Below are 22,259 nucleotides of genomic sequence, written 5' to 3'. Positions count from 1 at the left end.
CACTGAAGTCAACAACAGAAGCTTTCAAGAAGTCTAGGGACACTAATTTCTGCATTGCATTTACAGGACGACGACGTGCAAACTGACTAAAGTATTGAATGCAAAGAATTTGGAGTTTTGACATCCATTTGTTCATGCTCCAGACAAGAAGTAACTTGTTGTGTGAACTAAGTGTATTTACTACGTAGCACACAAAAAAGGCCTGATATTGAAAAGAGCTGATTTTACTGAGAATCCCTTTGCAGTTTTGGTGTGCTGCAGTACTGACTGTGTTAGAGTCATTGTGATGATATAGTCAGGTCCATAAATGTGTGGATATTGTCCCAATTTTCAGCATTTGGGCTCTGTACACCACCACAATGGATTTGAAATAAAACAATGAAGATGGGCTTGAAGTGCAGACTTTCAGCTTTAATTTGAGGATATTTTCATCCAAATATATTTAAATGTTCAACCAGAATTGGAGGAACACTTCATTAAGATCAGCTCTACATGTTCACTCATGCTGCCTGTAGAAGGATAAGTCCTTGCAGATTGTGGCAGAGAGCTAGCAGTATTAAAGTACAACATTTATTCACCTGACTTTACTCCTTTGCATGAATTCAGAATGTTAATGTGAGTGTATTCACCATCTTACCAGCATATTCTGGGTCCACGTGAGGAGGGTAGAAGCGAAAGTTGATGAAAAAGGGGATGGGCATTCCATACTTGAACCACTCCACCACATAGGGCTGGCCGTTCAGGGGGTAGGACACGTCGCATCCCAGGATGACGTTCTCTCCTGCACGTGCCGTCACAAACTGAGGCTCCTCTCGCACTCCGTGGGCACCTGAGGAAAAAACATGCACAGGTCAGTCACAGATTACAATGTATAATATTGATGCGAATTTTAAAGTTTTTTTTAAAACATCATGGGCTACCTTAACAATCAATAATGGATTCATTGTTAAAAGGCATGAAATTCAGTGGACGTTTTCTCATATGCTAATAATGCCATTTGTAACCGTGACCACCTAAGTTCGCCTCTAATTAGACCCAGTTACATTAGTAGCTATGACTACAGGAATGTTGCCCTGGCAGACATCATCCCCTCATCCCCAGCTATCGGATGCAAAAGATGTGTCTATTATGAGCTAGCACCCATTGCTAGCTTAAAATCCCACAATGATCAGCCACACAAATACCAAAAACCACTCCACCTATCCAAAACAATTGAAGTTCCAACACAACATAGCTGAAACACCAATCAAAGCAGTACTCATTCAACAGTTTGGATTTGAACATTAACACTGCTATTGTTCATTGCCTTTGCAAAAACAGAAGTGCCTGTAGTCTGAGTGGGTGCCTCCACGGGTCACTATAGTATTAAACACTACAAATGAGCTGCAGTCTTCCATACTAAATAACCTAAAATGTTATTATTCTCTTTCCAGTGGTATGTTGTCAAAATACTGCTCATATCACTACACTAAACGCCCACCAGGAACCTTTTTCACAACTTACAGTTACAGAATCAATTAACCTGACTGCCACAATTAGCATTTAGACAACAAAGAGGTCCACTACTTTCATGGACATCTGCTGGCGGTCAGCAAACACACCTGTAATTCCATCTCATTAAACAGTAAGAGACTCCCTTCTCCTTTGCTTTTAAGACATTTTTCTGCTCAACAGAGTTTTCCTCTCCCCAAGAAGAGGAATTGAACAATATTTGGTGCCTCTGTGCAGTCTGATAGGAACTCTGTAGCCATCAAGTCTTATAGGGTGGAAAGTAAACAAGCATCAAAGAGGCAGAGATGGGACTCACCACCTCCGGTCAGAACTTTCAGAATGAATTGGGCATGAGGAGATTTGTGAGCTGGGTCTTTAGCCATGAGTTGAAGTGACAGGCCTTGTACCCAGGCAGTCATATGCACAATTAATCATTTGATCAAATGTGTTCAACTAGATCTGTGGTAACCTTTGCGATTCAAAACATGGATTATGAATAAAACTCTAAACATCACTATCTGAACTTCTGGTTAGATCTCCCACGCCTACATATTAATGCTACTGGCAGTCATGTTATAACCAAATGACAGCCTCATATTTCTTGAGTCACCTAATTCTCAGCCCCTCACTGACAAGTTTTTCCTAATCTTGAGGCTATCGTGACATGAGCCAATTTGAGATAAAAAACACAGGTGTCTGGTAAGCTCATTCCACTAGTTTAACAGAAACACCACATTAGCGATGGTTCAGATTAGGAAGAAAAATAGCAAGGCCGTGTTTAGAAAGGAACAGACTTCCACCCAGTAAGTGAGTGTTTGTGTGAGATAACACAAACATGTGATTAGCTACAAGTTCCATCACTCAGGATGGCAATGAGTGCCAGTGACAAATCCAATACAGAGCCAAGGCCACTGGGTTGAGAAAAGCAAGATTAACAGCACTTGCAGACACATGAATGTGATTTATCTCAACACAATCTTTTTTCATCTCATTCATCTGACAGAATGTGAGCAGACAAAAACATGAAAGAGGTAATGTGACAGTAATGCCCCTGATGTTCAATAATACCTGGACCTTTAACCCTTTTCTGAAAGAACTGACTGTTCGCTCTGTGATGGAGCGATCCCAGTCAGACTGTGTGTCTGTGGGCTAGCTGCTGGACCCCCACATTGATCCCAGGCTAATTACTATGTAGCTTGGCTTTATGAGCGGAAACCCGGTGTGGTAGCATTTTACCAGTCGATACAGCTAATCAGATGTACTCACTGCTCATCCCTCTGTGGCCTGTAAGGAAGCCAGGCAAGCAGATAGGTTCTTCTGCACACAGATGACGGCCTGCTGCCTGCCTTGCCTCTCATTATTGAAATCAAACACTGTAAGGCAATGTGTGCACAAGAACCTAACGGGACTTCATGTATCACATCTGCAAATAACCAAGGCAAGGACAAATCACTACTACATTCTACAGTAAAGCATGGCATAAATGTGAGTCAGTAAAAACACTTTCAGAGACTGACCAGAAGAATTTAAGTCTTACTCTCGAGGTCAAAAATAATGAGCTGAGGCATAAGCTAAAAGCTGCATCCTTTGCTTAAAGCCTCCTAAGCTCCATTACAGCCATAGGCATTTTTTTGGTTTGTTTTACTTTTGGTAAAGTAGTAGTTAGATTGTCATCACACATGTACAGAATTTTCAGTGTTTATAAAGGTGGCGGGGGGGTGTGGGCTAATAGTTACTTGGAAAGCTTGATAAGCTGCTATAAGCTTAAAATTAATCTATTATTTAGTAATGCATTGCTATGTATTATACATCACTGGATGTTCTGTCCACTCTTATATCCATGACAAACATCAACACTGTGGCTTTCTGTCATGTAGTGGGTTTGTCTCAATGAAGTCACAAAGAAGGTTAACGTAAAAGTGACCAGTGTCTGAATGACAGAATGCTGTCAATTTTCACAGACTGATAAAGCAGCAATATTATGCATCCCATGTCTGAATCCATCAGTATCAATCAGTCATTGGTTTTCCTTGTTTTTTTTCCCTCAGTGGGAAAAAATAATGTGATGATGCAATAATATACAGCCTCCAAGTGTTTGGACAAATAGCAGGACAAAGATAAAAACAATATTGGTGAAAAGCAGAATGGGATCAAGCTATCTTACGACATTATGCTGAGCTTTAATACTTGACGCTTCTCTATTTTGCAATTACCAGTGCACGTGCTTGTTGTGGAACAGACCAAAGAAATTACATTGCCCTAATAATCGAAAATCCATTCAAGGCCGGCCATAAATTCTCAACAGCGTTAACCAAAATTATCCATCTTCACTTGACAGTTTGAGCTTTTAAATGCATATTAAGGCTGCAGTAGGGAAGCATGAAAAACCTCCACAGTCACCTTGAACTGAGGTCAATATGAAAAGCAACTAATTGGCTGCTCTGCTTTGGCACTGAACAGAAGATGCTTATCATATCATTGGGCCTAATTGTGAATGCTACATTAATGGAATAAATACACAAAGTGAAATGTAAATCAACAAATATCAGGAGAGAAAGGCTTCACCAAACACAGTGGAATGCCTTTCAGTTCTTTATTTCCATCACATTCATCTACGATAAATGGAGAATCTACATATGACTGATAGTCTTGTGCATGAGAAGAAGCAGAATGCCTTGCCTGGAGAACCTGATAATGACTGAGTAAGTGTGATTTTCCCAGTGGTGAAGCCCCTCTACCGCCACCCCACCCCCATCCCCCCTCGCTCACACACACACACACACACACACACACACACACACACACACACACACACACACACACACACACACACACTACCTTCTCGGTGCTACATGCTGATTGGCTGCTGGTGACATCATCGTAGATAGCACATAACAGGCCCCTTGGAAGGTATGACTTCACTGTTTATAACTGATGAGACGGAAAGGAAGCGAGAGAGCAGAAGACATAAAGAGGAGAGGCAGAGCACCCACTCGTTCCCCCCCATAAGGGATTAGCTCATTTACAATCAAAGACCCAGGGGAGGACACCGTGGCAAGGTAAAACCACCGAGGTGCACCCAGGCGCACGCACGCACAAACACACACACACACACACACCCACACACACACACACACACACACACACACACACACACACACACACACACACACACACACACACACACACACACTCACGCAGCATCAAGGGTGTAAGCAAGTGGAAGAAAAGGGGAGGGCACGTTCTCTAGGTATTTGTGACTTTTTGCCAGGAGGACTGTAGCACTTGTGTGAGGAAGCAATCATCCGATTCACAAATATACAGTACTTTAATGTCAGTTTAGCTAATTTAGACACTAAATGTGTACAACTCCTTATCTTATAATCTGAAAGATCTTAATGTAGACCTGTCACTCAAATCAGACAAAAGGTCAACTGCAGCCATTTTCAGGGTCCCCTTCCCTGGGGAGCCATTGGCCAGGCATCTTGAAAAATGTAGCAGAAATACGAACTCAAAAGCATAAAAAAAAAAAAAAGCTAAGTGAAAATAATGCATCACTCCATCTACTACTGTTATGCAAATATTACAAGCTAGTTCTAAATAAATAGCAGGTGGGACAAATTCTCTATTAAACCATAGAGGAAGAAGAGAACACAATGAGACACTTCATTAGCAGAAAACTCAAATAAACAAAACAAGCAGTGCGGTACAAATATGGCATTCAAGAGAAACGCTGAAGTCTCATGACCCCAAACCTATTTGCAGCACATAAAGCTTTTGTGACATCTGCCCATCCACTAGCTTCACCTGCTTTTTGCCATTGAGGGTTCCAGAGGGCTGCAGCCTATCCCAGGCAACTTTGGGCAGGGTATACCCTTGACAGGTCACTATTTCATCACAGAGAGACAACCATGCAAGCTTAAACCTACACCGGTTTAGAATCACCAATTAGAATCACTCCCACATATAAGAGGAAGCCCAGAGCACCTGGAGAAAACCCACTCAGACACAGGAGAACATGGAAACTCCACACAGACGGACCAGAATCAACCAGCAGGTTAGACCTCAGAGGCTTCTCGCTGTGAGGTGACAGTGCACCACCCTGCATCATACTACATACGGACAAACGCTGCATTTTAGATCACTCTGAGATAACTGTGCCAAAGTGTTTCTGTTAACTATTTTTTTCAGTGCATTTACTGACTTTGCAAAGTCCAGTAAAGTTGCATCAATAAAGTCGTTCAGTTTGTTTAATATAATCAAAGCCCAATATGGTTTGAAGTAATTTTACTGTTTCAAGTGTAGCAGAAGTATTTCAGGAAAATTTAATCCCTTTACCCTTGAGTCCCACTACCAAGACTAAAATCCAACCCGGCAGCATTCTTAGAAGCTCGCAGTGCGCTGCAGCTTGAATGAAGAGGTTGACTAGTGCTGCTCTGACTGAAATGGTTATAGCATTGTTGTGCTTCACTAGTGTTGTCGCAAATTTGGTATAAATTTGGCTGCAGTTTTTTAGAGCTGGTTCAATAACATCAGTGTCACCGACTCATTGGCATGAGGCTGTTTTGTGCTGATCAGGTGGAAACAAAAAATGTGCTCTGACAAACACTTAACCCTCTATAAATCAAGGTGATCAACTCAAACTCATGCCAGCTGTACGCCTCGGTGACTGGACAGCTTGCAGTCACTGATTTAACTACATTTCTGCATCATATCAAAGAGCGCTGGAGGTAATTGTGGGGCCATCTGTTCACAAGGCAATCTGAAGTGGACCTTCTAACAAGACAATGACCCGAAGAACACAAATAACTCCAACAAATAAAGAAATGAAGAAAAGTAAGGTTTTTGAAAGGCCTAAGCAAGAAAAAAAAAAGCCCAGATATGAATCACACTGAAAGGTTATGGTGGGATTTGAAAACCTTTAAATATCTTGCAGATGAAAAAAAAATTGCACTGAAGAGATAAAACATTTCAGCAAGCTAAAAAAAAATGGCAATATCAATTTTACAATTATAATGTTGAGCCAATACAGAGGCTTCTGCTTTCAATTTGCATCTTACCTTAAAACAGATGATAACACGTCTGCCAAACACTCTGCTTTTTGCCCTTTCATCTGAGTCTATTTTAAATATTATGTAATTTTAAAAAATCATCTTAAGGACATTTTAGAAGGAAAACCAAAATTCCAAATGTAATATGTGTGGATTGGGGTGTATTTTGTCTTATAATCTTTCAATGCGCTGCAATTCAAAACCCATTGTAATCTATAAGTAATATTTGCTTCTAGGTATTGGACCGTCAAAGTGTTCGTCCTCTTATATTTCAGCGAATGTATGATAAACTGGTACATTACCAACAGTCTTATTCACACACAGGAGCCTCAGAGAAGACTGCAGTTCTATATTTAAACAAAGTGACAAAAGACACGATCCATGACAATTCATTAAGATGCAGCTAATAAACAATCCAAGAATAACACACTCTTGCATACTATTTGAGCTGACATTCTGTGTTGGTACTTAAGACACTGAATATACTCAGACCTCCCCTGTTTCTGTCTCAGCCGGTCCCTCTGGTTCATTCTGGCACTGTCGAGCAGCGTCAACTGGCCCACTCTGCTAAGTGCCAACAAAAATGAAAAATAAATGAGATTTTTACACAATACAACATAAATTATTGATGGCTTTGCAAGGTCAGTGCATTATCATACAGCCTATCATTCTTGCACCTGCACTCAGACTTCCTGTGTCCTATTTGAAAGCTGAACTCATATTGTGGCGGTCATAAAACGGCAGACCTGTGAAGTTAATGGAAGCATTAATAATGTTGCCAGCCAGCCAACTAAGCCAAGAGGATGTGCAATGCAGCAAATGGCTACAACATTTTCAACAGCACTTGAATAAAAACTGTAGCAGAACCGTTTTTCCTACGATCACCTTGTCTCCGTCCCCACCTGCTACCACATTCTTGACAAGGGATGTCCCTATTAAGGATCGTATGATTATCGGTCTGGTTGATTATCAAGGCCAATATTAACTGCAGCATTGACAACAAGAAAAGCACTCAGAGAGCACAGTACTCCGCCAAGGCTGCTCAGTCGTTGTATGATTTCCAACAAATAAAATCTTTACAAAAAATTGTGGTTGACAGCAGTCGATTTGTAGTAGGATCACAATCATGTGATCGTCAGCAGGCAGCTGACGTAGTGTTCACTTGTTATCATAGTTACAGTGACGCTGTGCCGCTATCTCACAATGATACAGAAATGTTTAACAAATCTGTGGATCCAGACTATAAGCTGCATCACTGCCAAAATCTAATCAGTTGGTCCTTGTGTCATTTCTGACCTTCCTTGAAAATTTCATCCAAATACGTCTGTCCGTTCTTGAGTAATGTTGGTAACAGACAGACAGACAGACAAACCAACACCAATCGTCACATTACTCTGCCGCGTTCCTTGGCGGAGTAATAAACTGGTCTGGGGTAAGACCACTGACACCCTCTACAGGAAGGGCCAGAGTCATCTCTATCTTCTGAAGTGGCTGAGGCCCTTAACATCTGCAGGACTGTGCTCGGGATGTTCCATGAGTCTGTCACTACCAGTGCCATCCTCTATGCTGCTGTGTGCTGGGGGAGTAGGCTGAGGGTATTGGACACCAGCAGACTGAACAAACTGATCCACATGGCCAGTGTGGGGGTGGAAGTGGACTCACTGACAGTGGAGTCTGAGAGGAGATGCTGTCTAAGTTGCAAGTCATCTTGGACAGTGTCTCCCACTCGCTCCACGACATGCTGGTCAGCCACAGGAGCTCATTCAGTCATAGACTCATCTCACCAAGATGCACCACAGAAAATCATTCCTGCCTGGGGCCATCAAACTGTACAACTCCTCACTCAAAGGGTTAGACTCTCCGAGTCAATAAACCGGGCTCACCATGTTTCAGTGCAAACAGTTAACTAATTTCTCAGATCATTTGACTTCTTGAGTTAATACTCAATAATGTGCAATAACTTGGTGCAATAACTACATATCTATGTGCAATAACACGCTATTTATTACATCTGTGCCATAACAAACCACTTATTACACTGTATGGTACATTTTTTTTCCTAGGAAAAGTACATTTTACAATAATGCTTATACTGTTTCTCCTTATGTTTATATTTTTAGGACATATATTTCTACTCATGTTTATACTTTAGGTCATATTTTCTACTTATATGTTTATATTTTTTCTTCATATTTTCTACTTACATTTATCTATATGTTTTGTACTGTTTATGCTGTACAAAATATCACTGTCCAAGATGATATGCTGTTAAAGATTTCTGTATCATTGTGACATAGCGGCACAGCATCACTGTAACTATGACAAGTGAATGCTACGTCACCTGCCTTTTGACTACCTCATGATTGTGATCCTACTACAAATCCACCGCTGCGGATTTATCAGAACTTATCTATCGGAAATGATACAAGGAACAATTGACTAAATTGTGGGAGTGTTTCCGAGTCCCATCAATTCCTCGCTACATATTTAGGTCACACAATTCGTTATCTGTACATAATGTACATATGCATAACACACACCTGTACTGAGTGCAAAGTGATTTTTTATTGAAGATTTCATCCGTCAGAAGTCATACAACTGAGTAGCCTTGGCGGAGTACTGTGCTCTCAGAGTGCTTTTCTTGTTCTGTATGATTTTGACTTTTCTGTCCTTTAAGCTAGTGTAACTGTAATCTGTGCTACTACAGTCGCTCCACTTATAAAATAAATTAAGGGATCCCCTTTATTGAGCTGGCCATATGGCGAGAATATTTGACAAAAATTTACTGGTAACTTAACGCATAAATATGATGTTCTATCATACTGACTAACGTAAAGTAACAACAGCATTTTTGGATGAGCCGATCTATGCTAGCTGCTGGATGCAGGTAGCAGGTGTAGTTGGTGATGTTCATGACTCAAACTAGATGCCACAATTGGAGTGAAGTCATTAAAGCCCATATTCCAACTGGAATACCAACTTAAAAAGTTGAAAAGAAAAGATGTGCTAGATGCTGTTTGTACACTGTCAGAAGAAAAACACATTAGCAGAAAGTTGCCACATCATTACAAGAACAGAACTCAGTCCCAGTGATCCTCAATGCAGTTGAAAAGATGAGAGAAAGTGTCAGAACTAAACCACTTGTGTGCTCACTGCCAAGGCAGAGGTGTGTGTGCGTGCGTGCATGTGTGTGTGTGTGTGTGTGTGTGTGTGTGTGTGTGTGTGTGTGTGTGTGTGTGTGTGTGTGTGTGTGTGTGTGTGTGTGTGTGTGTGTGTGTGTGTGTGTGTGTGTGTGTGTGTGTGTGTGTGCATGCGTGCGTGTGTAAAAATAGGTGGCAATGCGTTCTTCGGGGCAAACAGTAATTTAATGATGATAATATTTCAGGAGTGTAACATGTGACAGTATCTGATCTAGAAGAGGCAGCCGAGAGATAAAAAAGATGATGCTGGCACTCTGTCATTCCAAACTCACATCAATAACATCACTTGGTCTGCATACTTCCATCTTTGGAACATCAGCCGCCTCCGTCCCTCCTCACCCCTGTCAGCACCACAATCCTGGTCCACTCTCTGGTCACCTCCAGCCTGGATTATTCCAACTGCCTTCTCTCTGGTCTCCCCCTTCAAGTCCCTCCATAAACTCCAACTAGTCCAGAATGCTGCAACCCAGATCATCGCCAGGACAACTTCTCTTCACCTCATCACCCCTGTTCTCCAACAACTTCACTGGCTCCCATTCACACACCACATCAATAAAACAATGCTCCTAATCTTCAAGGCTCTCAATAGCTTCACCCCTCTGTACCTCACTGAATTCCTGCACATAAACACATCCAGCCGGACTCTCAGATCATCTTCCTCCCTCAGCCTCACCATCCCTTCCGCCCATATGTCCACCATGGGGTCCAGAGCCTTCAGCCGCTCTCTCCCCCGTCTCTGGAGCTCCCTCTGACCGGACATCCAGAACATCGACGTGCTGGACATTTTCAAATCCCATCTCAAAACCCACCTGTTCAAACAAGCATACTCACTCTGACTTCCATTCCTCTATTCTGTTTCCTAAAATTGCTAAATTCCTTCTTTTAAAATTTTTACACTTTCAAGTTTAATATTGTTAATGTGAATGTGTTTTAACTTTGTTGACTTTGTACGGCATCCTTGGGTGTTTTGAAAAGCACCTATAAATAAAATGCATCATTATTATTATCATTATCATTATTATTAGACATTATTGAACTGACAGTATATACAGATAACATCTTTGAAACAATTCAGTTGTTACCATTTCTAATTATAAAAAAAAATTCACTACTCAACATTTGTCTGTATGTTCAATAGAATTAGCATTTATTTTAATGTCTGTACTAGCACAGACCTACGTTACATGGTCATAATGTGCTGTCACATTTTTCCACTTCAGGTAACTCTATTTTTTTTCTTTACCTCTTTGCATCCCTGTATTTTGCTAAGGGTGCTCGTTTGTAACTGAGAGGTTTGCTGTCCTTTTCTGTTAGGAGGCAGCCACAGACTACTCTGAAGAAAAGACTGAAAAACAAGAACAAATAATGCTTTAAAATATGGGCCTAAGTAGTGAAATACCATATCAGTCAATCCTTATCCCCAATCCAATCCCAAAGACTGGATTCTAAGAGCAGGAACAGATCATCTTTGTTCTTTGGAGCTTGTGTGACTCCAGTGAGTCAGACTAAAAGCTTGGTGACTACCTACATAACTTTACGGAACAGCTTGGATACAGGATTGATTTTTTTCCCTAATGCATTGCAGAATTATTCAGCTGTCAGTGAGGAACTCGGTATTAGATTAAGATTATGTATCGGTACTAAACATAAAATGACTGATGGGATTATCGGCAAAAAAACAAGGGATTAGGGATCGAGACATCTTGATCTTGATGCTCAAAGTTTTAGACTAATATTGCAGTGAAGAATAAGAATGCACACATAGAACACTGGTGGAAAGTCGGGGGATTACAAAAGTCAGAAAGGATCATCCTTTTGGGTATCTAGGAAGCTAGTGTGGCCTGTGTGCAAAACCAGACTAAGTCTAAGTTTGTAGAGGCCATTCATTTATTCATGCTGTCATTACATTTTCCTCTAAGGTTCATCCAAGTGAAAGCAACAAAACTAAGAGTTTCCAACCATGCTAGCAGCTCTGACACTGTACTTAGGTCCAGCAGTGCTTTAAGCCTAAAGCTGATGTAACTATCACTGAAGAGAGCTGTATATAACGTTGCTGCTAATTTTTCCCAGTGGCAATTCTTGGTATTGTAACAACAAACATTTCTCTGCAGTCCAAAAAGCACTTTTACATTTCAAAGAGACTTTGTGTTGACAGGACACCTCAGACTGCAAAGAAGATCAGTTTATGCACATTCTGTTAGGAATTTTAATGAACAGAGGTTTGATTGTTGTACCGTAAAACATTCCCAAAGCTATGAACTACATTTTAAAGGATTGACATTCATTGCAATTTAAGGTCTGTGGGACGAGCACTATGGAGGACTAAAAGTGCCAAAATTAAATAAATAAATACATCATTAAATAATTAATTAAATATGTCATTAATTAATTAAAATTGGAATTAAATATTTCATTAATTAATTAAAATTGGAATTAAATATGTCATTAATTAATTAAAATTGGAATTAAATACTTAAATGTGTTATTAAATAAATATATCATTAAATAATTAAATATGTCATTAATTAGTTAAAATTGGAATTAAATATGTCATTAATTAATTAAAATTGGAATTAAATACATAAATGTGTTATTAAATATGTCATTAATTTATTAAAATAACAATTATTTTAAGTAAAAAACATATTTCATTATTTCACGATTTAATTAATTATTTCATGGTCCTTGTGTTGCAGTGGATCATGAATTAATTTTATCTGTCAACCTCGCCCGTCAAAGTCCGTGGGCGGGACTAACGTGAATCTAGTCTAATCCACTGCTTTTGTCTGCCTTGAAACCGGAAGTAGAAGTCTTTCTAAACATGGTGGCTGTGTAGAGGGAGAGTCGCTGTGAACTTTCTAGAGAGTTGGTGAGAGATCTTTTAGACCTTGCAGAGTATGTGGAAGCAGGACCTGCTGACCGCGAGCATGTAGCGTGTAAAGCAGAGGAATTTATTGAAGTTGTTGAAGTTATTTCCGCACTTTCTGACCAAGATGTTGACCGTAGAGTGACTGCAAATTTAGAGGAAGTACTCCGCCGGTTTTCTGGTACCAGGGTGCAACAGGAGCACACACAGGGACCAGGGCGTTTGGCATACCGAGGGAAGTTCTGGAACATCACGTTCTTTGTGGATTACCAGCCTGTCAAATTGCAGCGATGCTCGGAGTGTCGAGCGCTTTTCCTTTAGGACCTACTCGGCGCGGCACGGCTCCGCTCGTCTTTGTTTAGCCGCGATTCCACAAGCATCTACTCGGCACGGTACGGCTCGTCTCATCTTTGTTAGCGAGCGTTTCCATACGGACTAATTTTCAGCACCTTCTCGGCTGAGGTTCCCAGCGAGCTGAGATGAGCCGATAATGTGGCGTTTACATAGTGCAGGCCACTGATAGGGCAGGGAGTGACGACACAGAGCAACTTCAGCACGAAAACAAAATCCTGCATTAAAAAATGACTGTAAACAGCGACGGTGTGCATTGCTCTTCACGAAACTCTCTGTTCTTCATAATTTTAATGTGACAGCCAGACCTGTACCGTGGGTGAATGAAGAGGTCGAGACTTTGTCTTTGGTGGTGGACCAAAGAATACAGAGAGAGCTGGACGGAGAAAGTTTATCAGGAGGTCTCTGAGCGGATGGCCGCTCACATATACAGTAGACTGTATATAAAGAGGACAGAAGCAGTGTAGGGAGAAGCTGAAAAAGCTCAAAAGTGACTATCGGTCCACCCAGGACCACAATGGCCGGCGTGGGTCAACCAGGAGGTGTTGGAAGAGGTTTCATGGAAGCTATTTACTGGCACCGCACCGGCGAGCAACAGGAGGGAGACTCAGCCGCTGCATTGTTGGAGACGTTCGAGAACGGTGAGTGTTTTGTGACTTCAAGAAACTTATACATCATTTATTCCATTGGTGGCAAGCTTCTTTTAAGCAAACAAGTATTTTTAGAAAGTAACGTCGTTGTCTCCTGGAGCAGACAATAAGATAGCTAGTTAGCCATCGGCGCTAACTCCGTGCTCTGCTTGTATTTCGTGCTGCTGTTTCTAACGTTTAGCTCTCAGAAGCTAATACTTCAGTCAGCATGCCGTGTTTTTCTTGTACTTAGAGTGAGTGTTTATTTCTGTTCAAGAATCCCTTTCCACATGCGAAGCCTACTCCACCTCCGTCGCGGAGCCCCCGGCTGCCCTGTCTCCTCTCCACCACCAGCAGCAGCTCCTCTCCAGCACCAGCTTCGACACCGACCCTGTCAACAGCACCGTCTTATCACCGGTAAGACACGGTAAACAGAGAGCATGGTTGATTTTCGCATTATTATTATTACTACAGGTGTAAATGCCTGCAAGCATGATCAGAACAGTGAGACCAACGACCAAGAATTCAGGCAGGTGTAAATGCAAACTGTGCAGCAGCCAGCTCAGGAACGCCTGATGAAAGCTACATGTAGCTGCAGTGACACATAAACAGAACACATGCAGCTGCATTTATTTTCCATTGACTTAACAAGTCACTCTAATTAATTTACGTTCTGGTGCAGTGTAGTATTGCAACCATTCTTCTTATAGTCACTAGGTAGCTGTGAAACTGAATGAAAATATACATAAAAATGAGAAAACACAGCTCTTCTTAGCAACTCCAAAATGTGCACAGGATGAAATGAAGTTCACACCACGTCGTTTTTGTTTGTGGTGGAGGAGTTACTGCTTGTGCTTTGGTTAAAGCGAAGAGTGCCAGAAGTTTATTAAAGTATCAAAGACATGATCATGATTGAAAATGGATGGACGGGTGGCTAAACACATCACATCATAGCTGTGGAGTCCTTCCAGCTCCTGGGGACTACAATCTCTCAGGACCTCCTGAAAAAGGCTCAGCAGAGGATGTATTTCCTACAACAGCTGAGGAGACACGGCCTGCCACATGAGCTGTTGATCCAGTTCTACACTGCAGTCATCCGATCTGTCCTGTGCACCTCTGGATCAACCACACAGCAGGACAGAAACAGACTACAGCCCATAGTACGGACTGCAGAAAACATCATCAGAGACCCCACTCACCCTGGACATTTGGACTACAGAGCCCTGTACACAAAAATCACCACTACTGTGTTTATAGCAATTACCATTTTGCTAATGTGTTCATACATTCCAGTCTAGCTGTACATTTCTGTTTATATTGTGTTCTATTTTACTACTATTTCTTTTTCCTCCCTGTTCCTCTTTCTATAGTTTATTTTTTATTATTCTCTTCCATATTCCTAGGATGACACCAACAGCCGAAACCAAATTCCGTGTATATTGTGTACTTACTTGGCCATTAAAGCTGACTCTGATCACTTTTCTGTCTTTGGTCTAGGCAAGAGGAAAGGGGGCCACAGAAAACTGGACCTTCCTAGCGTACTTGTGGAGATGCAGGCTGAGGAGGAGTGGAGTCATGCCCAGCATGATGAGAACATCTGGTTGCTCCTCAGCGAGGCAAGAGAGAATGAAGCGGCCTTGCAGCGGGAGGAGATGGCCCAGAATACTGCCTTCAACCAGTCATTCCTGGGTGTGCTGGGGTAGCTGGGTAGGCAGTGGGCAGCCGGCGAGTGTGAGCGAGTCCACCTCCCATAGACTTGAGATTTACAAGTGCTGGTCATATAATTAGAATATCATGAAAAAGCTTGTCTTTTGGACAACTGTCAGGTCAGCAGTCTTCCCCATGATTGTGTAGCCTACAGAACTAGGCTGAGAGACCATATAAAGGCCTTTGCAGGTGTTTTGAGTTAATTAGCTGATTAGAGGTGTCTTCAATATTGAACCTTTCTACAATATTCTAATTTTCAGAGATACCAAATTTGAGATTTTTGTTAGTATTCAGGTATAATCATCAAAGTTAAGAGAAATAAACATTTGAAATATATCAGTCTCTGTGTAATGAATGAGTATAATATACAAGTTTCACTTTTTGAATGGAATTACTGAAATAATGAACAACTTTTTTCATGATATTCTAATTATATGACCAGCACCTGTAGTTGTATATAGTTTTACTTTTAGTCCTCCACTGTAGGAGAGGCCCACCACAGTTTGTACTTTGCACATTGTAAATAGTTTTGATTTTGCTGCTGACTAATAAACTATTTTGTGACTTATGTGATTGCATCATAACTTCTCATTTTGTCTGTTAAGACACTGGTAGAAAAAGAGTCAACAGTCTGAACCAAACAATTCTATATTCCCTAATAATGTATTTGTGTTTAATGGGATTTAACATGTTTTAACACAAACTCCTTTATGGTTCATAATTCTGGTGACTGAATTACACCAAAGCAATACTGATTTATCAAACTGGAATTTTCTTAAAACAGCTGTTTTAATGTTTTGGCGTTTAATTTTTTATTTAATCTTGCTAACCTTCACAAACAAACAATAGTATAGACACATCTACAAAAGTTTATTGTCAGAATTGCATTAAAGAAAACAATAGCGGTCCGGGGACCGAAAAACAGAAGTATAACAAGAAGAATAACTTTGCATGACACGTAGTGCATCAGTGCATCCTGTACATCTCTGTCCTCCTCCTCTACACCTTGTGCCACTGCAGGCTCATGTGCTGCTGCTTCAGGTAAATCCCATGAAGTCTCATCAGAGAGCATCTGAAACACATACACAGCATACATATTTTAATACCTAATAGCGACAAACTGCAGCCATTACAGGGTCGTTCACAGGACTGATACACGATAGCTAGCGAACTAGCATTAGCTTACCCTCATATGTCGTCTCGTTCATATCCTCTTGTCTTCGGCTTGATACTGCTTTATCGCCTCCCAAACTCTCCTGTGTGTCTCCTCAGTGTTTCGACTCGTCGCTCTCAGCTTTCTCCGACTCTTCTATTACTCTGAATCTGACAGAAAGCCACAGACCGAGCAGCAGGTGTACTATCGCCTCCATGTACATTGTTGCATTGCGTTTGTGTCGCACAGAAATGACGGTAAGGGACTTTCGGACCGCCGTGCTATGACGACTCCACCCACGATGAGGTGGTTCTCAATGTAATGGAAAAACAACTAAACCGAGACGAGCCGTGGCGCGCCGAGTAGATGCTAAAGGAAATGCTAAAGGAAAATTTGTCTTGCACCGCATGTATCAACATTTGGGAAAGAGGACCGAGTCTTTAGCGGTTGCTAATAAAGTTTTGTTTTATTGAGTATCCAAACCAACGTAGAGGTGAATAGCGCCACCCAGTGTATCGGAATGTGTTCACAAGCTCTGCGTCAATCCATTATCTGGAATCGATTTGCCTTGACTTGATGTGCAGGGTAACCAATCAGGTGTTAGGATCCGCCCACCGACTTTGACGGGCGAGGTTGACAGATAAAATTAATTCATGATCCACTGCAACACAAGGACCATGAAATAATTAATTAAATCGTGAAATAATGAAATATGTTTTTTACTTAAAATAATTGTTATTTTAATAAATTAATGACATATTTAATAACACATTTATGTATTTAATTCCAATTTTAATTAATTAATGACATATTTAATTCCAATTTTAACTAATTAATGACATATTTAATTATTTAATGATATATTTATTTAATAACACATTTAAGTATTTAATTCCAATTTTAATTAATTAATGACATATTTAATTCCAATTTTAATTAATTAATGAAATATTTAATTCCAATTTTAATTAATTAATGACATATTTAATTAATTATTTAATGATGTATTTATTTATTTAATTTTGGCACTTTTAGTCCTCCATAGAGCACAAACTAATTCATTATTAACTGCAGTGGAACATTTCCTCTTTCTTTGCATCGCTTGTCCTCAGAGCTCCATCCCCATCTGCTACCAAAATCTGCAGGCTTAACTCTTGTGGCTCAAGAGTCAGCAGTGGCTACAAAAGCAACCATTCACAGCATACAGTGAGCTGCAAATGTCAAATAGCAAAGAATTTTTGCTGAAACTAAGATATCCTTGTCTAAAATGCTGGTGTTTGCATGGATGGCAGCAAAGACAAAGCCATTTACTTATCATCCTTTCAAAAGTTTTTTCTCTTCAGCAGGTACAAAAATGAATGGCACCAGCTGGAACACAGCCCAGCCCCTTAGTGTACGTTAACACATAATATCCAAAATAAAAGTGGTACTAAGATGAAAAAAAAATCCAAATAGAGAATTTATAAAAGCATCAAAAAATCCTCAGAAGAGGCACTGAAGAGCTTCTACATCCCCACATGAGATCAAACAGTTACAGTTTTAGATCAATAAAGTAAACTTTGCACAACCATGTGAACTACAATAGATTAATTGTGCAAACATTTCTTGTAGGAAGAAGGAATCCATTTGGAAGGAGCAGGGAGTGAGAATGCATTGTGAAAGCCTGTGTGTTTGAAGCATTGGGTTTGATTTAAATGAGGTGACAAACAGAAAGCAGCTCGCAGGAAGTGAAAACATCTTATCTAAAAGCGGAGGGAAAAAGCATTGCTCATTTGTATTTTACAGCATGTGCTGCAAACCTCAGATATATCAGGGTGGCTTAAAACACTAATGCTACACCAAAGGGTGGGAGACTTGACCTAATTCTAGGTCTCCTACTCTCATGCAAGCATTCCTCATCATTTGGAATTCAAAGGAGATCTTTCCAGGCTGCAGCAGCATCTGATCCCTCCTGCATCGCATGTGCACTAAAGCAGAAAGAGACTTTATACAGCAACACTGCAGAAGACAACAACTTTGACTTTCAAACGCATTTAATCTGGGATACAATTTGTTGTTAGTCCATGCAAACAACCAAAGCCACCAGTCAAAGTGACTCTACCTAGCTTCAACAACAACTTCTAAACCCAGTTAAGGTCAGGCAATCTGTTATGATACTGCTGTTAACAAAATGTCTATTAATCCTGTCCTTTTGCATGACCCACTTTTCCTGCTGATGCTTTTCATCTGTGTCCTGGTGAATTCTTGAATGAAATTCTGATTTGAGTGTTCCCTGCCACAGCCCAGCATGCACCCAAAATACTGACAGCAGCCAAAGAAAAAAACAGCGGATCCCTTTATAGCAATCCTGACAATTCCACCCAAATATACTCTGCTTCTTTAGGAGTGCAGATAATTCACCTTAACCTGCACAGTACCTGTGTCAGCAGCTCTGCTTTACAAATATCACTCACAGCATTTTCAGTGACTAGAACACTGTGGCAATCTTTGTGGCTGCAGGAAACTTCAGACTAGTGTTTCAGCTTAAATCATTCCTGAGAAATACACATAATTGCAAACATCGTAGTTATATTAACAGGAGCAGTTTTGCACAACATTAGAAATCTACAGAGGCCCCTCAAGGGATCACATACTAGAACAGTGCAAAGTAGTGTCAATGTATTCATAAACCAGACTTGGAATCATCAAATATTTGAAGTGATGTCGCCACATAAAAACTAAAGAAATTACCACAGTTGTCATCATATATAACATGGAGTTATTGACCATTAGTAGCAAAGCGAGTGAGTGCATAATTCGGTAGCATCTCACAGGCACACAAGGATACACATGCATGTAGACAAGCACACAGGTCATGTGATACACAGGTTTCTCACTGTTCAACTGATCATCAGCTGGAAACTCATTCAAAGTCTTTAAGAACTGGTACATTTGTCTCACAAGTAAAGCCTCAAACACACACACATAATGAGTTTTGATATACTAGTTATTACTCTGCCAAGGAACACGGTGGAGTTATGTGATGATTACGTTGGTATGTCTGTCTGTATGCCTGTCAGCAACATTACTCAAAAACGGACTTCAGTGACATGTTGAGGGAAGGTCAGAAATGACACAAGGATCAACTGATTATATTTTGGCAGTCATGCCGCTTATAGTCTGAATGCACAGATTTGTTAAAGATTTCTGTATCGTTGCGAGATAGCGGCACGGTGTCACTGTAACTATGAAAACAAGTGAACACTACGTCAGCTGCCTGCTGACGATCACATGATTGTGATCCTACTACAAATCCACTGCTGTGGACTTATTGAGACTTATCCGTCAGAAATAATACAATTGATTAAATTGTGGGGTTGTTTCCGAGACCCATCAATTCCTGCCGCCTGCTACATACTTAGATCACATGGTTTGATATCCATAAATATACATAACGTACACATGCATAACACACACCTGTGCTCAGCACAAGGTCATTTTGTTTGTGGGTACATCTATATTAAATGGCTACATTCTATGTTGCCGTGTTTTCTGATCATCAACAACTAATTAACAAATGCTGCATTTCTTAAAAAAAAAAAAAAAAATGCTGCATTTCTGGCAAAGTCATATGGGGGAATGAACAGCCTTGGCAGACTACTGCGCTCTCTGAGTGCTTTTCTTGTTACTATTTCAGCACCGATTTCAATATACTAGCATTTGAACTCCATAGAACTCATACATTCTGAAGAATTTGTAAAATCGTAATGTTTTTTTAAAAAATTGTAATTTTCCACAAAGACAAGTATAACTGTACGTATACCCGTTTCAGCTATTGCCCCAAGTCACCGTGCTGAAATAGGTACATTTAAAAGTGGTGCCTCAACTCTTGAACCTGTTGCAGTCTTGTGCCTACTGTAAGACTCTTTGATTTTGCAGTGAGGTGTCTGTGAGAGGACAAAGAAGTGTTTTGAGCCTCTTACCCCCTGCTGATGGGTTGGAATTAAGGTCAGATGGCTGAGGGTGGATCAGCGGACACTTAAGTTCAGGAATGTTCACAAAGAAGCGAGGACGGCTCAGTGACTAAAGTATTTTACTGTATATTGGAAGTACTTGGTGAAGAAGCCTCTATTCTTCTATAGGTGTAAATTTGTAGCAGTGTGTGTGCTGTGCCGGAGATGGCAAAAAACAACATTGTTGTTAATGTGTCGAGCCTTCACTGGCTTTCTCACTGCTGTAAAGGTGAAGGTTTCGTGTTGTCTTGCACAACATGACAGGTGTTTTCAGACCTGCCATGCTGCAACTGAATCAAATTCTGGCACACCTATAGCCTCGGTACAATTTGTTTGGGAAGGTGTGAATGCCCTAATCAGACTCTGCTGCCCAGAGAGGAAGTGTTGGAGCACTTCCAAGTGAAGCCTGGAACATTATGAGAGGGAAAAATAATCAAAATAAATACTGCACATTATGTGCTGACTGTAGCGATGCATTGCTGTCAGTAATGCGTTACAAGTTTTTCCTGTCAAGAAACTGGGAACAGGTCATGAGAACGTTCCATCATTCCTTGTATTTCTTGTGCAAGCCTATATGCAGTTCACCATATTTTCGAAAACATAAATAAATGTATAAATACACACTGACATTCACACTCACAACACTCAGCAGATGCTGTAACTACAGTGACTAATAATATTACTCAGCATCAATGACTGAGGTGATCTGAAATGAAGACAAGCATTTGGTCACAAACAGAGGAACTGAATTACAAGAGATGGTGCGAGGGCAAAATGTAGTGGGTCTGACTGCATTAACTTCTGCAGCACACATGACTACTATTCTCCAAGACTGTTGCTGAAAAATGGATTGCCAGTAACAGTAACTGGTTATGGAGAAGGAAATATTGAAAGGGTTACTTTTTGCCCCAATGTATCACCACCACCAATGGCAGACCGCTGCAAAATTACTGCAACAGAAATAAAGACCAGAAAAGCAGAGGGGTCTCAGTAAACAAGTAGCATAAGGACCCTACAAATTACACAAGGGTCCTGCCTCCTATCCATGTCACAGTGGGCGGCAGTGTTTACAACCTAGAAGACAGGAAGGCTGGTATTCTCTCCACTCCAGGTTTAATGTCTATAAATAATAATAATGTTAAGTTGATGTTCTAGCTTGTATGTGCGTTTCTTGTCACTAGATCTAGCTGGGTCTCTTGGGTTGTTTAGTTAGACGGAAACCTGCAGCTTGTTTGTGTTTCATACTGTAGCGACCAGAAGAGGCAGTCGCTCGGGCAAGAGGCAGCTCCATGTTGGCAAGCAGAGAGCATTGTGTGGGTTTAGCTAGCAAGAGGCCACCATGACAAAAACTTCTGGGGCAGTTAATGGCTTCTGGCAAGACCTCACATATTGTCAGCATAGGATAATGTCCACTACACACCATTTCACAGTTGTTTGAACAATTTATAATTGATTGATAATGTAGCACTAAATTTGGAGAAACATATATTCATATGTATGTGCATGTATCAAATGAAACTCGCTTTGTAGCAGCAACCTCTGTGGAGACCAGTCCAGACAATATATATATATATATATATATATATATATATATATATATATATATATATATATATATATATATATATATATATATATATATATGTGTGTGTGTGATGGCACTCCTTATAGTGTAAGAGAGTGGAGCAGGACAGAGGGCAGAGAATAAAAAGAGTGAAGGAAGGTCAGCTTTTAGGATGGGACGCTAAAAGAGTAGATAAGACACGATTCCACCAATGGCTCATATCATCCAAATCAACCTTAGAGCTTTCCAACAAGA

At 40.5% G+C, this 22,259-nt stretch overlaps 1 protein-coding gene and 1 long non-coding RNA gene across 7 annotated transcripts in view; both read right to left on the bottom strand.

Moving 5' to 3' along the window:
* Positions 1 to 22,259, bottom strand: part of LOC111565633 (protein turtle homolog B-like) — a 160,116-nt gene that overhangs the window by 117,145 nt on the left and 20,712 nt on the right. For all 6 annotated transcript variants that reach the window (XM_035946202.2, XM_035946206.2, XM_035946204.2 and 3 more), the window contains exon 2: positions 638 to 829. In XM_035946202.2, coding sequence (XP_035802095.1) covers positions 638 to 829 — 192 coding nt within the window. The remainder of the gene's footprint in view (positions 1 to 637; positions 830 to 22,259) is intronic.
* LOC129350497 (uncharacterized) lies at positions 16,147 to 17,126 on the bottom strand. Its single transcript, XR_008603920.1, has 2 exons — positions 16,482 to 17,126; positions 16,147 to 16,367 (listed from the first exon to the last, which is right to left on the bottom strand). It is a non-coding gene; the product is annotated as an uncharacterized LOC129350497 (long non-coding RNA).

This window comes from Amphiprion ocellaris, chromosome 14 (assembly GCF_022539595.1).
Source record: "Amphiprion ocellaris isolate individual 3 ecotype Okinawa chromosome 14, ASM2253959v1, whole genome shotgun sequence".
Lineage (NCBI taxonomy): Eukaryota > Metazoa > Chordata > Actinopteri > Pomacentridae > Amphiprion > Amphiprion ocellaris.
This window is presented reverse-complemented; position numbering and strand designations above follow the sequence as displayed.